General features: G+C 41.9%; 3 protein-coding genes across 6 annotated transcripts in view; 2 read left to right on the top strand and 1 right to left on the bottom strand.

The window, feature by feature from the left end:
- The window catches only part of cebpz (CCAAT enhancer binding protein zeta), a 34,150-nt gene extending 29,910 nt beyond the window's left edge, over positions 1-4,240 (top strand). The window contains exons 13-16 of the mRNA XM_073050545.1: positions 1,501-1,590; positions 3,296-3,354; positions 3,540-3,621; positions 3,930-4,240. Coding sequence (XP_072906646.1) covers positions 1,501-1,590; positions 3,296-3,354; positions 3,540-3,621; positions 3,930-4,069 — 371 coding nt within the window. The 3' untranslated portion in view covers positions 4,070-4,240. The remainder of the gene's footprint in view (positions 1-1,500; positions 1,591-3,295; positions 3,355-3,539; positions 3,622-3,929) is intronic.
- LOC140730312 (protein CEBPZOS-like) lies at positions 3,703-15,308 on the bottom strand. 3 transcript variants are annotated; one of them, XM_073050548.1, is made up of 5 exons: positions 15,167-15,308; positions 6,195-6,327; positions 4,683-4,727; positions 4,134-4,223; positions 3,703-4,027 (listed from the first exon to the last, which is right to left on the bottom strand). In XM_073050548.1, exons 1-4 carry the CDS (start codon positions 15,167-15,169, stop codon positions 4,138-4,140), a joined length of 267 nt encoding a protein of 88 aa, XP_072906649.1. In that variant the 5' UTR covers positions 15,170-15,308; the 3' UTR covers positions 3,703-4,027; positions 4,134-4,137. The 3 variants fall into 3 exon arrangements, with proteins under 3 accessions (XP_072906649.1, XP_072906650.1, XP_072906652.1); XM_073050549.1 differs by lacking the exon at positions 15,167-15,308 and adding an exon at positions 14,991-15,145; XM_073050551.1 differs by lacking the exon at positions 15,167-15,308 and adding an exon at positions 14,583-14,698.
- slc30a6 (solute carrier family 30 member 6) overlaps positions 15,280-15,771 on the top strand; it is a 174,064-nt gene continuing 173,572 nt past the window's right edge. The window contains exon 1 of one of the 2 annotated variants that reach the window (XM_073050547.1): positions 15,280-15,503. In XM_073050547.1, the coding sequence (XP_072906648.1) occupies positions 15,329-15,503 (175 nt within the window). In that variant the 5' untranslated portion in view covers positions 15,280-15,328. The remainder of the gene's footprint in view (positions 15,504-15,771) is intronic. The other variant, XM_073050546.1, reaches the window with a different exon arrangement.

Genomic DNA, 15,771 nt, shown 5'->3' with positions numbered 1-15,771 from the left:
GTGAGGGAGAATCCTGAGGGATTCTACAGATACGTTAAGAGCAAAAGGATTGCAAGGGACAAAATTGGACTCTGAAAGATCATGATGGTAATCTGTGTGTGGAGCTAAAACAGATGGGGAGATCTTAAATATTTTTTTTCTATCTGTATTTACTCAGGAGATGGACAGAGAATCTATAAAAGTAAGGCAAAGTGGCATCATCTTCATGGACCCTGTACAGATTGCATAGGAGGTGGTGTTTGCTAGCCTGAGGCAGATCAGGGTGAATAAATCCCCAGGGCCTGACAAGTTGTTCACTCGTACCCCGTGGAAGGCAAGTGCTGATATTGCCATGGCCCTGGCAGAGATTTAAATTATCCTTAGCAACAGGGGAAGTACCAGATGGTTGGAGGAGAGCCAGTGTTGTTCCGCTGTTTAAAAATAAATCAGTAAATTATAGGCTGGTGAGTTTGACATCAGTTGTGTGAAAATTTTTGTAAGGTATTCTAAGGGACTGGATATGTAAGTATTTGGATAGACGTGGATTGAGTAAGGATAGATAGCACGGCTTCATGCAAGGTAGATCATGTCTAACCAACCTTACAGAATTTTTCGAGGAAGTTACCAGGAAAGTGGATGAAGGCAAGACAGTGGATGTTGTCGGCATAGACTTTAGAATGGCATTTGACAAGGTCTGACATGGGAGGCTGGTCAAGAAGATGCAGTCACTCAGCATTCAGGATGAGGTAGTCAATTGGATTAGACATCAGCTTTGTGGGAGAAGCCAGAGAGTGGTTATAGAAGGTTGCCTTTTTGATTGGAGGCCTGTGACTACTGGTGTGCCGCAGAGATCTGTGCTGGGTAATAATACCAGGATTGGGGGTGTAGTGGACAGTGGACAGTGAGGAAGGCTGTCATGGCTTGCAGAGGGATCTGCATCAGCTGGAAAAATGGCAGATAGAATTTAATGAATTGAATTGAATTTATTTCTTACATTCTTCACATACATGAGTAAAAAATCTTTACATTAGTCTCAATTGTGTAATTTATACTAATTTGTAATAAATAGTGTTTACAACAGGACAGTCAATATAGCATAGAAATACAATTGTATCAGAGTAGTTATTCAGTCTGATGACCTGGTGGAAGAAGCTGTCCCAGAGCCCGTTGGTCCAGGCTTTAATGCTGCGGTACCATTTCCCAGATGGTAGCAGTTGGAACAGTTTGTGGTTGGAGTGACTCAGCTCCCCAATGATCCTTCGGGCCCTTTTTACGTACCTGTCTCTGAGAAATGTCCTGAATAGTGGGAAATTCACGTCTACAGACAAGTGCAAGGTTTGGATAGTAGGGGTATGGGATTTGGCAGTTTAACTGGTTTTGGCATGAACTAGATGGGCCAAATGGTCTGGTTCTGCGCTGTACTTCTCTATTACTCGATTGAATACCTTGCTGTGCATTCAGAATAGACACTTTGCAATGTAATTTAACCAAATGCTATGCAATGCTTATGCACATGTACAGAGGTCGACAGTGCACCGGCAGTGAAGAAGAGTAGTAAGCCTGGCAAAAGGAAAAAAGGTGACGACTTGGATTTTTCAACACGTGTTAAAGGTACAGAAACTGCTTTGTGTTACAAGACTTAAAGGCTTGAAAGAATTGTTCTGATTTATACTTCATTACCAAATTCATTTCTCAAACACTATTTCATCACTACCACAGTGTTTATGGGGGTGAATACTGACATGCTATTTGACTGTGGGGTGTATCAATACTAAACTTTATCTTGTCCTCGTCAGCTGAATAACTGTCTGCGGCCTGAATCTTGAACCATTTAGCACCATTATTGATCCTTTCAGCCAAGATGAATGAACAGTCCAATTTTCTGAAATCCATTTTTGTCTGAACCCCTTGTTACAACTTTATTTTTTTCCCTTACTGTATAGAACTCCACTAACTGCATGTGCTTCACACTCAAATCATGTTATGCTACTTGCATCACGTTTTGCTTAGCACTCCTAGATTAAGATCAGCACATAGTGGTGGGTAATTACATTTAAATGTTAGCCTATTACCCCATTGAATTTGTAACAGGAAATAATTGAATAATACATTGGTATTATAACTTTTGGTAGAAGTCAGGAAGTGTATGGTCATGCACTTTGGTAGAAAAAATAATTATTTTCTAAATGGAGAGAAAATTCAAAAATCTGAGGTGCAAAGTAACTTGGGAGTCCGCATGCAGGATTCCCTAAAGGTTAATTTACAGGTTGAGTCTGTGGTGAGGAAGGCAAATGCAATGTTAGAGGACTAGAATATGAAAACAAGGATGTAATGCTAAGACTTTATAAGGCTCTGGTGAGGCCTCACTTGGAGTATTGAGAACTGTTTGAAGCTCCTTATTTAAGAATGAACATGCTGACATTGAGGAGGGTTCAAAGGAAGATCACAAAAAAGATTCTGAGATTCAAAGGCTTATCATATGAGGAGTATTTGATGGCTCTGGGCCTCTTCTCACTGGAATTCAGAAGAATGAGGGATGATTTCATTGGAACCTGTCAAATGCTGAAAAGCCTTGATAATGGATGTGGAGAGAATGTTTCTTGTGCTGGAGTCTGGTAACAGATCTCAGAATAGAGGGACGTCCATTTAGAGTGGAGATGAGGAAGTTTTTCTTTAGCAAAGAATGGTGAATCTATGGAATTTGTTTCCAGAGGCGGCTGTGGAGGCCAAGTCATTGTGTATATTTTAGGCAGGGGTTGATAGATTTTTGATTATTCAGGGCACGAAGGGATAAGTGGAGAAGGCAGTAGATTGGGGCTGAGAGGGAAATGGATCAGCCATAATGAAATGGTGGAGCAGACTCGATGGGGCAAATATTCTACTTCTGCACCTGCATCTCATGGTCAAAAACTTTCAGGAAAATACAATTTGATAATATCCTAGATATCACCACTAACAGAAAAATCAGGATTCTGATATAATTAGAACAGATGTATTAACTTGGCTGATTTTCTTGTATTTTGTATGAAGTTAAATTTATTTCATAAAGTTATGTTGTCCTCTTAGTAGATCAATGGGAAAAGTAGTTAATTTTGTGAAGTGAAACAAGTCATTGTAAGTTCATGTTCTGAGTCAAAACAATTATTTCTTGCCTTGTTCTGTTTAAACTTATTTCGGTAAACAGTGACTAAGTATTTAGAGGTTAACTTTAAATGTGTATATTGTAGTGTATGTGGATTATAATTAATTTGCAACTGAAGCTAAAGATTTTTCCCAATGAGCTATTTTTCATAATGATCTGTATGCATTGTTGCAGGAAAGAAACGGAAAGGGGGTTTTAAGAATGATGGTGACATGTTTGCTGCAGCAGAGGAGGTAGGTCCTACAGTGTCCTCTTCAAACTACCTACATAAAGGTGACAGTTATCACTGCAACAGTCTGCACTGAACTTCGGGCAGTTTTTTCATGAACGTGTTATTCTGGTCGACTAGTTTAATAATATTTTGTTACATTTGGTTTATTTGATGTCACTTTAACCATTTTTTGTTCTCTTTCAAAAGTTTGGTTGTCTACTTGATGAAAATGCAGGATCAAAATTTGACAATATTGGAATTAATGCAATGGCAAACAAAGATAAAGCAAGTAAGTAACCAGCATTATTTAATTAAAACTATCAGTATATAAAAGCTGTGATAAACAAATAGATCACTCAGTAGACATGGACTCAATCAAAAGTTTATTAAATCCCATCAATCCATTTTGTAAATCTCCTGTAGTTGAAGATGTACAATGTATTTACATTTGTGAAAATGAAGTTATTTTGTAATTGATTATTTATCAAGAGAATTTCCTCCCACTTGTGTAGATTTTAACCAGTAGATCTGATGGGAAAACTTTCCAATGTGGAAAATTCTATTGTCACTACTGAGTTTCATTTATTACTTTTGCAGGTGTAAAGCAGCTACAGTGGGAATCTGATCGCGATGCTTGGATCAGAGGCAAAGATGCACATACGCTCAGAAGGCAGAAGAACTTAAGGGCCAAGAGACTGAAAAATAAACAGAAAAGATTTTTACACAAGAAGAGATGAAAAATGTTCACTAAATCAGATTATTTAAAGTTGAATAACATTTTATAATAGACTTTGTACTTACATACTCACTGCTTATGTTTGCTGGACCAGGTTTCCTGATCCAGTTCTCTAATTCCATAAACTCCTGCCCATTCATTGGATTTATAATAAACTGAAAATTGTAAACAATGTTTTTAAAATCACTAGCTTGATTGATGGATTTGTCTGCATATTTTCTATCTCTTAAACTATGAATGATCATTAATCCGGATAACAAACGTCACACTGAAGGGCAAGGCTTTAGTTTTAGTTCATTTTAAGATAAACATGAAAGCAGAGGGATTATATAGTAAGGGGATGAGGACCTCAACTAGTGAAACATTGAATTGGAAAATACATCAGAACAATTAATATTCTGTCTTTTTAACAATACAATTTTACAAGCACATGCACTTTACATTAAGAATAGGTTGCTTTACTTTTAACTAAGAGTGGATAAGGATTTTTCCTACCACCCCCAATTTTCTCCCCCCTCCATCCCTTTGTTTTTACTGTGTGGGGAAAAATAATCCCAAATTAGAATACTCCTTGGAAGCTTCCAAACAAAACACAAACGTACAAGAGTACTTACCTTCCAAAATGGAGGGAAACCTTTTGTTTACCTTATATCTGAACTCTGAAAAATAAATGCACATACGGTACTTTAATTGTGGTTTAATACAAAGTCATCTGAGAGCTCAAATTTGTTTCATCTCTTTATTTTGAAAACCGGTTCGGAGGCAGCATCTCCAACACCAACACACTGAGCATGAGGGCCGCCCAGGGCTGTGTGCTCAGTCCACTGCTGACCCATTACTGTGCTGCAACACACAGCTCGAACCACATCATCAAGTTCGCCGATGACACGACTGTGGTGGGTCTCATCAGCAAGAACGATGAGTCAACATGCAGAGAGGAGGTGCAGCGTCTAACAGACTGGTGCAAAGCCAACAACCTGTCCCTGAATGTGAACAAAAGAGATGGTTGTTGACTTCAGGAGGGCACGGAGCAACGACTCCTCGGTAGAGATCGTTAAGGGCACCAAATATCTTGGTGTTCACCTGGTGGAGAACACCAGTTCCATAGCAAAGAAAGCCCAGCAGCGTCTCTACTTTCTGCTAAGGTTGAGGAAAGTCCATCTCCCACTCCCATCCTCATCACATTCTACAGGGGTTGTATTGAGAACATCCTGAGCAGCTGCATCACTGCCTGGTACGGAAATTGCACCATCTCGGATCGCAAGACCCTGCAGCGGATAGTGAGGTCAGCTGAGAAGAACATCGGGGTCTCTCTTCCCGCCATTACGGACATTTACACTACCTGCTGCATCCGTAAAGCAAACAGCATTATGAAGGACCCCACGCACCCCTCATACAAACTCTTCTCCCTCCTGCCATCCGGGAAAAGGCACGGAGCATTCGGGCTCTCACGACCAGACAATGTAACAGTTTCTTCCCCCAAGCTATCACACTCCTCAATACCCAGAGCCTGGACTGACATCAACTTATTGCCCTCTACTGTGCCTATTGTCTTGTTTTTTTATTTATTGTAATGCCTGCACTGTTTTGTGCACTTTATGCAGTCCTGGGTAGGTCTGTAGTCTAGTTTTTTTCTGTGTTGTTTTCACATAGTTCAGTGTAGTTTTTGTATTGTTTCATGTAGCACCATGGTCCTGAAAAACGTCGTCTTGTTTTTACTGTGTACTGTACCAGCAGTTATGGTTGAAATGACAATAAAAAGTGACTTGACTTTTACTTAAAACAGTAGAATTGTTCACATTGCCTATTCTAAATTTTGATCCATACTGTGAAGTAAGAGGTTTTATTAAACCCTTCATGAAATGTAATCAGTTTTTTTCTTGGTAATTGTATTAGAAATGGCAAGGTGGAAATGCAAGTCTTTCAAATCACTAAAAGGAAAATGTAATGTTCCTTTCATATTCAAGTAAGTCCTACTTTAAACTTAGCTAATACATTAGGCCTTGCATATGAACTTGAGATTCCAGCAATATAATTAACAGACCAAAAAGTAAATGCAACTTCAGTGGTTAAACTAAATAAAAAATGTTCCACTGCTTTTAGGTGAAAGATATGATCATCCTTACCTTGACTGGTATTCATTCTATGGAAGAGCCAGTATGCTCCCATTACTCCTGCGACCTCCAAGAGTATAACTCCCTTAAAGATCCGTATTGCTATTGGTTCCATAGATTTAGGTGCCATTCTTAAATAGAGAATCTGTAAACAATTTTTTTTTAAGGTTTGTGTTTTAGTAGGCTTGGAAGACAATTACCGGTACCTTAATAATCCTTAATTTTCAATAATTGTTCTTAATGATGTAAATTCATATTAGATTGGCATTTGATCCAATATTATACCATACACAGTACAGCAGTCCACAATATTTACACCAAATATAATGCAAAATTAAACTAAATCTCTTTTGCCTGTAGATGTTGCATTACCTGTATACTCAAGTGTCTATCATGATGATGAGGTCCGTCAGTCAGGGTCAAATATGGATGTTGTAGAAACAGAAAACATACAGCACAATACAGGCCCTTCGGCCCCAAAGCTGTGCTGAACATGGCCCTACCTTAGAACTACCTAGGCTTTACCCCAGCCCTCTATTTTACTAAGCTCCACGTAGCCATCCAGGAGTCTCTTAAATTTTTTTAAGACTTAAAAGACCGTATCGTTTCTAACAACACCACCGCCGGGAACAGCCCATTCCACGCACTCACCACTCTCTGCGTGAAAAACTTACCGCTGACATCTCCTCTACCTACTTCTAAGCACCCTAAAACTATGCCCTCTCATGCTAGCCATTTCAGCCCTGGGGAAGAGCCTCTGACCATCCACACGATCAATGCCTCTCATTATCTTGTACACCTCTGTTAGGTCACCTCTCATCCTCTGTTGCTCCAAGGAGAAAAGGCTGCATTCACTCAATCTATTCTCATAAGGTATGCTCCCCAATCCAGGCAGCATCCTTGTAAATCTCCTCTGCACCCTTTCTATGGTTTCCACATCCTTCCTGTAGTGAGGCGACTAGTATTGAGCACAGTACTCCAATTGGGGTCTAACCAGGGTCCTACATTGCTGCAACATTACCTCTCGGCTCTTAAACTCAATCCCACGATTGATGAAGGCCAATGCACCGCATGCCTTCTTAACCACAGAGTCAAGCTGCACAGCAGCTTCAAGTGTTTTATGGACTCGGACCTCAAGATCCCCCCGATCCTCCACACTGCCGAGAGTTTTACCATTAATACTATATTCTGCCATCATATTTGACCTACCAAAATGAAACACCTCACATTTACCTTGGTTGAATTCCATCTGCCACTTCTCAGCCCAGTTTTGCATCCTATCAATGTCCCGTTTTAACCTCTGATAGCCCTCTACACTATCCACAACACACCCAACCTTTGTGTCATCAGCAAATTTACTAACCCATCCCTCCACTTCCTCATCCAGGTCATTTATAAAAATCACAAAGAGTAGGGGTCCCAGACCAGATCCCTGAGGCACACCACTGGTCACCGGCCTCCATGCAGAATATGACCCGTCTACAACCACTCTGCCTTCTGTGGGCAAGCCAGTTCTGGATCCACAAAGCAATGTCCCCTTGGATCCCATGCTTTCTCCTAGCTGTGTAGATATGCAAGTCTGGACAGTACAATATGGAGAGTAAGCTGTTGCACCTGTGGTCAGCTCCGCTTCTCCACACATCTGATGAACCAAAAGGAACAGCAGAGACCAATACTGTATGGCAACAGCAGCGTCACAGGAGTTGCCAGTCAGCGTTGAGTTCAACGTAGGGCTGTCTTAGCGATTCTAACTCCGGGATCTTCCCCTCAGGGGTTTACTCCCAAAACCTTCCCCATGAGTGGGTATAGCCACAAGGCAGTAGAGGCTTGAGATCAGAGTTTTCCTTCTAGATGAGCTGCCAACCACAGCTGATAAGACCCATCTACCTGAAGCAACTGGTTTAAGGTGCCAGTAACCTACCTTTACCCCTTCTGTCAGTAGAAATGTGTCCATCTAAAAGCATCTTCAATACCATTATTGTATCTGCTTCCACCACCACCCCAGGCCCATTCCAGACACCTACTATTCTCTATGTAGAGAAAGAAATATTGTCCTGCACATTTCCCATAAACTTACAACCTCTTACCTTAAATGCATATTCTTTAGTATTTAAAATATCTACCTCATGTATGCCGCTCATATTATAAACTTATATCACGTATTTCATCAGCACCAAACCCTCCAGAGAGAAAAAAAAGTACACCCATCTTCTAATGATTTGTACTCGCCAATCCATGCAGCAATCTGTGGACCTCTTCCGTATTTACAGTTTCCACATTCAGTCCTTTGCAAGGGGGGACATAGGATCAGGAGAAGTAGAGTCTGTGTGGATAGAACTGAGGAACAGTAAGGGCAAAAAGACCCTAATGGGTGTTGTCTACAGGCCCCCAAACAGTAGCATGGATATTGGGTGCAAGTTGAATAGGGAGTTAACATTGGCATGTGACAAAGGTAATGTCGCAGTAGTTATGAGGGATTTCAGCATGCAGGTGAACTGGGAGAATCAGGTTGGTGCTGGACCCCAGGATAGGGAGTTTGTAGAGTGCCTACGGGATGCATTCTTGGAACAGCTTGTACGAGAGCCGACCAGGGACAAGGCTATTCCGGATTTAGTGTTGTGTAATGAACAGGATTTGATAAGCGATCTTGAAGTAAAGGAGCCATTAGGAGGTAGTGACCATAATATGATAAGTTTTTATCTGCAATTTGAGAAGGATAAGGGCAGATCGGAGGTGTCAGTGTTGTAGTTGAACAAAGGAGACTATGGAGCCATGAGGGACGAGCTGGCCAAAGTTAAATGGACTAATATCCTAGCAGAAAAGACAGTGGAACAGCAATGGCAGGTATTCTTGGGAATAATGCACAAGGTGCAAAATCAGTTCATCACCCAGAGAAGGAAGGATTCAAAGGGGGGAAGGGGCCACAGTGGTTGACAAAGGAAGTCAGAGATTGTACAGCATTAAAAAAAAAGTATGACAGAGCTAAGGTGAGTGGGACAACAGATGATTGGGAAATTTTTAAGGAACAACAGAACTTAACTAAAAAGGCAATACGGGGAGAAAAAATGAGGTATGAACGCAAGCTAGCCAGGAATATAAAGGAGGATAGCAAAAGCTTTTTTTTATATAAAGGTATGTGAAGAGAAAGAAGATAGTTAAGAACAATGTTCGGCCCCTGAAGAATGAATTGGGTGAAATTGTTATGGGAAACAGAGAAATGGCAGAAGAATTTAATAAGTACTTTAGATCTGTCTTCACTAGGGAAGACACAAGTAATCTCCCAGATGTATGGATGGGCCAAGGACATAGGGTAACAGAGGAAATGAAACAGATTGACATTAGGAAGGAAACTGTGATGAGTAGACTGATGCGACTGAAGGCTAATAAATCCCCAGGTCCAGATGGTTTGCATCCTAGGGTACTAAAGGAGGTGGCTCTGGAAATTGCGGATGCATTGGTAATCATTTTCCAATGTTCCTTAGATTCAGGATCAGTTCCTGAGGATTGGAGAATGGCTATGGCTAATGTTATCCCACTTTTTAAGAAAGGAGGGAGGGAGAAAACAGAGAACTATCATCCTGTCAGCCTAACATCAGTAGTGGGTAAGATGCTAGAGTCCATTATTAAAGATGAAATAGTGGCATATCTAGATAGCAGTGATAGGATTGGGCCAAGCCAGCATGGATTTACCAAGGGCAAATCATGCTTGACTAACCTATTGGAGTTTTTCGAGGATGTAACCAGGAAGTTAGACAAGGGAGATCCAGTGGATGTAGTGTACCTCGATTTTCAGAAGGCATTTGATAAGGTCCCACATAGGAGATTGGTGGGTAAAATCAAAGCTCATGGCATTGGGGGTTAGACATTGACATGGATAGAAAACTGGTTGGCAGATAGAAAGCAAAGGGTAGCGGTGAATGGGTGTTTCTCGGAATGGCAGGTGGTGACTAGTGGGGTGCCACAGGGCTCGGTATTGGGACCACAGCTGTTTACGATTTACATCAATGATTTAGATGAAGGCATTGAGAATAACATCAGCAAGTTTGCTGATGATACTAAGCTGGGTGGCAGTTTGACATGTGATGAGGATGTTAGGAGAATTCAGGGTGACTTGGATAGGCTGGGTGAGTGGGCAGATACTTGGCAGATGACGAATAAGTGTGAGGTTATCCACTTTGGGAGTAAGAACAGGAAGGCAGATTATTATCTGAATGATGTAGAGTTAGGTAAGGAAGAAATACAAAGAGATCTAGGAGTACTTGTTCATCAGTCACTGAAGGTGAATGAGCAAGTGCAGCAGGCAGTAAAGAAGGCTAATGGAATGTTGGCCTTTATTACAAAGGGAATTGAGTACAAGAGCAAGGAAATCCTTTTGCATTTGTACAGGGCCCTGGTGAGACCACATCTGGAGTATTGTGTACAGTTTTGGTCTCCAGGGTTAAGGAAGGACATCCTGGCTGTAGAGGAAGTGCAGCGCAGATTCACAAGTTTAATTCCTGGGATGTCCGGACTGTCTTACACAGAGAGGTTAGACAGACTGGGCTTGTACACGCTGGAATTAAGGAGATTGAGGGGGGATCTGATTGCAACATATAAGATGATTAAAGGATTGGATAAGATAGAGGCAGGAAATATGTTCCAGATGCTGGGAGTCCAGTACCAGAGGGCATGGTTTAAGAATAAGGGGTAGGTCATTTAGGACAGAGTTAAGGAAAAACTTCTTCTCCCAGAGAGTTGTGGGGGTATGGAATGCACTGCCTCAGAAGGCAGTGGAGGCCAATTCTCTGGATGCTTTCAAGAAGGAGCTAGATAGGTATCTTATGGATAGGGGAATCAAGGGATATGGGGACAAGACAGGAACTGGGTATTGAAAGTAGATGATCAGCCATGATCTCAGAATGGCAGTGCAGGCTCGAAGGGCCGAATGGTCTACTTCTGCACCTATTGTCTATCCTGTAACAGGGTAATCAGAATCGCATAATCTTCCAAGTTTTTGGAATGTCTTATTGTCACTTGAAAATTATTGAAGCACAGCATTACTAAACTAGACCAGGACAAAGTCAAGAACCTGCTTTCCAGACATTTCACTAAGGGCATAGAACACCATTTAGAATCTTGTGTTATTTGAATCATGTTTCTAAGAATAAGGTACAGGTTTAGGATAAGAGGTTTAGACAGAATCTGAGGAGAATGATTTTTTAAAAAAACTCAGAGGCAGTTTGCAATCTAGAATCCATTGCTTGATGAGATGGAAGCAGATACCATCACATACAAGTATCTACATGAGGGCTTTAATCATTAAGGCATCACAGGCTACAGACCAACAGCTGGTAAATGGAATTCGTATAAAGTGAGAACTTAATGGTACACATGTCAATCATAAAACGTTTTTCTGTGCTGTTTGACTCTGTACAATGTCATTAGTTATACTGCAGAGTAGATTCCTGAAATTTTGCTACATTTTCTAAAGTGTCAGAAAATAACATACAAAGCCATGCTGCCATTTTAATAAAAAAATGTACAGTTCTTTACAAATCTAAACACAAGATGATTCAATCTTTTTCTACAGCACTTTGAAAAATATTCTGAGTCAAGAACTCTGTTCCAGGTCTTAGGCTACAATCATTTAAAGTCTTTCTTTCCTTCAGGCAATGAAGAAAGATCTTATGACAAAACTGAAATCATTCTATCAGCAACTCTTGACCTCTAATCCAACTAGTAGTTTGCTGTGGCCCAGGAGTGTTCATCATTTGACTGTTCACACCCAAGCTAATGAGAAATTCAATCATGCCAACCTTACTGAATTTCAGTCCATTTGCTGTTCAGATCATAACGATGATTTTGGGCTCAATTAATTTAAATTTCTCCACATAAAAATCTTAAGCTACCAATAGATGAAAGGGTCCTCAACATCCAAACCATTTATTTTGAAAACTCCTTGTCTTTTCAAGGTGTTACTGAACTCCAAACTGCAACTTTCTCCAGCTTGTGTCTTTCGACAAACAAGTTTTTTTTTAGCTGGGTTTTTATGAATTTTCCATGTCCTGTCAAGCATCAATTTGAGTTTTAAAACTACAAGCCTACATTGGTTCCCTTTCTGAACTATAAACCTTGTTCATCTAACAATGGCAAAGACATTCTAAAACATTATCTCGACTTCCACATTTCTACCCAAATACTTCAACTTTTACACGTTTTCAACTACTTTGTTCGGTTATGAGTTTTCCCTGGAATGTAGGAGGCCGAGAAGTGACCTGAAAGTCATGAGAGCATAGATAAGATGAATAACCAAAGCTTTTGCCCCAAGTTAAGTGAATCCAAAATTATAGGGCATAGGTTAAAAGGGACCCGAGAGGCAACTTTTTCCACGAAAAGAGAGATGAATATATGGAACAAACAGCCAGAGGAAGTTGTAGAGGCTGGGACAAATGCAACATTGAAAAGGCATTTTGATTGATAAACATTAGAGGCACATGGGCTAAATTGTACTAAGTCAGTATAACTATGACTCTGTGATCCATCAATAACCTCATACACAAAGTACCATTTAGTACCCAGACTGAGGCAAGATATTGAATCCTTAAATCCACCCCAAAGCAGACGCAGGCCAGTTGCTGGCCTGAGACAGTTTCCTCAATAACCTGCCTGAGGTGCCGACACACTGACCTTGAGACGTGCAAAGCACAAGAGACTGAGATGCTGGAAAGTGGAGCAAAATCAAATTGTTGGAAGAACTCAACAGGTACAGTATCTATGCACACAGAGGATTGGCCTCTTTCCTATACAACCTGATGCAGATTTTTGACTCAATGTCAACTAGCACTTCCTCTCCACATGAGTTTCCACACAGTGAACAGCTTCAATTTCCTAGGTGTCAACATCTCAGAGGATCTATTCTGGGCCTAACACATCGACACAATCTTGAAAAAACAAGCCAGCAGTTTGAGAAGATTTGGTATGTCACCAAAAGATTTGCAAATTTCTATAAATGTACAGTGGAGACGATTCTGGTTGCTTGCATATCAGAGTCTGGTATGAAGATTCCAATGCACGGGATTGCAAGATGCTGCAGAGGGTTGTAAACTCAGCAAGCTCCATCATGGGTACAACTCTCAACACCACTGAGGACATCTTCAAGAAGCAGCATTCATCACTAAGGACATGACATCTGCTCTTTGCTACCACCAGGGAGAATGTAAAGGAGTCTGATCATCACACTCAATGTTTAATCAACAGCTTCTTCTCCCGCTGGTATCAGAATTCTGATTAGTCCATGAACGTTACCTAGTCATCCTTTATTTTGCACTGTTATTTATGCAAAATAACTTTTTTCACATTTTATATCATAATTCCATGTCGGCACTGTTGCTGCAAAATTATATGGATCAGGTCATGCAAGAAGGGCAGCCTGTTGGGGCTGGGGGCGGGGTGGTAAGTACGTCACTTTATAACACCAGCGATCACCAGTGACGGTTCACTCCTGCAAATGCCCATAAGGAATTTGTACGTTCTCCCTGTGACACCATGGGTTTCCTCTGGCTGCTCTGGGGTCTGCCCGCATTCCAAAGACATGCACGAAGTTGTGGGCATGCTGGGTTGGTGCCGGAAGCATGGCAACGATTACACAAATTCCTCATTCCTCTGACTCAAAACAATACATTTAGAGTCATAGAAAAGTACAGCACAGAAGCAGGCCCTTCAGCCCATCTAGTTTGTGCCAAACCATTTAAATTGCCTACTCCCATCATTTCACTGTATGGCTTGATGTTTCAATGTACATTGAGAAATAAAGATAATCTTTAAACTTTACAAGATAGTGATAATAAACCCAATCCTGATTCTGAGACACTGCCTGATCCACTGAGTTCCTCTAGTAGTTTTTTTTTAAACTTGAGACACAGGGATACGAGACCTGAGTCCTGGCCTGAGAGAAAGACACACTGTCCCATCAGTTCCTGGCCAGAGAATTCCAATACCAGATTTAAATTCATATAACATAGAACAACACAAGACACAAACAGTCCCTTTTGCCCACACTGTGCCAAACTTTTTTTTAAAACACATCTCCTTTAAATTTTCCCCCAGTCTTTGATTTTTCTACCCCAGGAAAAATATTCTGACCGCTCACCTATGCTTTTCTCATCGTTTTCATAAACTTTTAGCAGGTCTCCAACACTCCAGAAAAAATAGCAATTCAAGATTGCCCGACATCTCCTTATAGTTAATCCCAGCAGTATCCTGGAAAACCTCTTCTGCATATTCTCCAAAGCCTGTACATCCTTCCTAACCGCACAAAATAATCTAAATATGGCACAACCAATGTTTTATACAGTTGCAACATGACTTCAAAACTTTAATGGGCCGCACGGTAGCGTAACGGTCGGGGGCAATACATTTTACCCGTAACCGTGGCGGTTTCCTCCCAGTGTTCCGGTTTCCTCGCACATTCCAACGAGTTAGTGAACTGTGGGCATGCTATGTTGAGAGCTGGAAGCATGGCGACACTTGCGGGCTGCTCCCAGCACATCCACTGATTGTGTTAGTGTTGACGCAAACGGCGTGTTTCACTGTATGCGAGACAAATCAATGCCCCGGTCCGGGGAGACAAGAATGGCGTACAACTGCCACTTTCAGGGGGCTATGTACTTGTGCCGAAGATCCCTCAGTGCATCAGTGCTCCTCACGGGACGAATGCAGCTTATATTTGACCTCTCCAAGTGAAACACCTCACACCTGTCCGAATTATGCTGTATCTAACAACTTCTCTGCCCATATGCCCAACTAATCTGCAATTCGTCTCTCCAATACCTGCTAAAGAGTGAAGAACCCGCGGTTGCGTGTCGCCAGCCGGCGGTGTTGAGCTGCTCGGTAGCAGGACCCTCTTCCCCGGGACACCCAGCGCTGACGGTCCCTGCAGGCCACCGTACCCACCGGGACGCGTTCGCGCATTTCGAATTTCTTTCAGGAATAAGATGTTTCCTCACCATGAAGCCCCATAATTTAAAAAAAAAATCCCCATAGGATCCAGATCTTCCTCAATGCACCGTGTCTGAACGGTTGCAAGGGGTTGAATGAAAGAGTTGTCTCTGCTGTCCGGGTGCCGCTTTAAGAGGCCTGGAAGGGGGCGGGATGAAGCCGCGGCGAAGATGGCGGAAGACACGTCGCGGTACCTGAGCGGGGATTATTATCCCCGCAAATTCGGGCCCAAGCCTGACGTGGTGCCCTCGGGGGTGACCGAGAGGAAGGTCGCGCCGTTCGGCATCGGGCTGGACAAGCCGGACATGGTGGCGGTAGATGTGGTGAATGTGAAGGAGGAAGAAGGTGAGAGGAGTCGAGGGAGGCCCCGACCCTGTCCATTTCCCTCAGCCCGACACTCACAAAACGACTACCCCGGTTACCAACATTCCCAGCGTCTGTTCAGCTCCGGACCCAGTATATCCCACCCCCGTAGCCTCTTCAACTTCCCCTAATAATATTTGCCCTTACTGAGTAACTCCCCAACTTTGCCACTCCAGTAATCACCTATCCTCAGTAAACTTCCTGCAACTAGTCCTGGTTTATCAGCCAGATCCAGTGAAAGCTCCCTGCC

The sequence above is a fragment of the Hemitrygon akajei genome, chromosome 7, assembly GCF_048418815.1.
Source record: "Hemitrygon akajei chromosome 7, sHemAka1.3, whole genome shotgun sequence".
NCBI classification, from domain to species: Eukaryota; Metazoa; Chordata; class Chondrichthyes; order Myliobatiformes; family Dasyatidae; genus Hemitrygon; species Hemitrygon akajei.
Note: the sequence above shows the minus strand (reverse complement) of the source record. Positions and strands in the feature narration are given on the sequence as shown.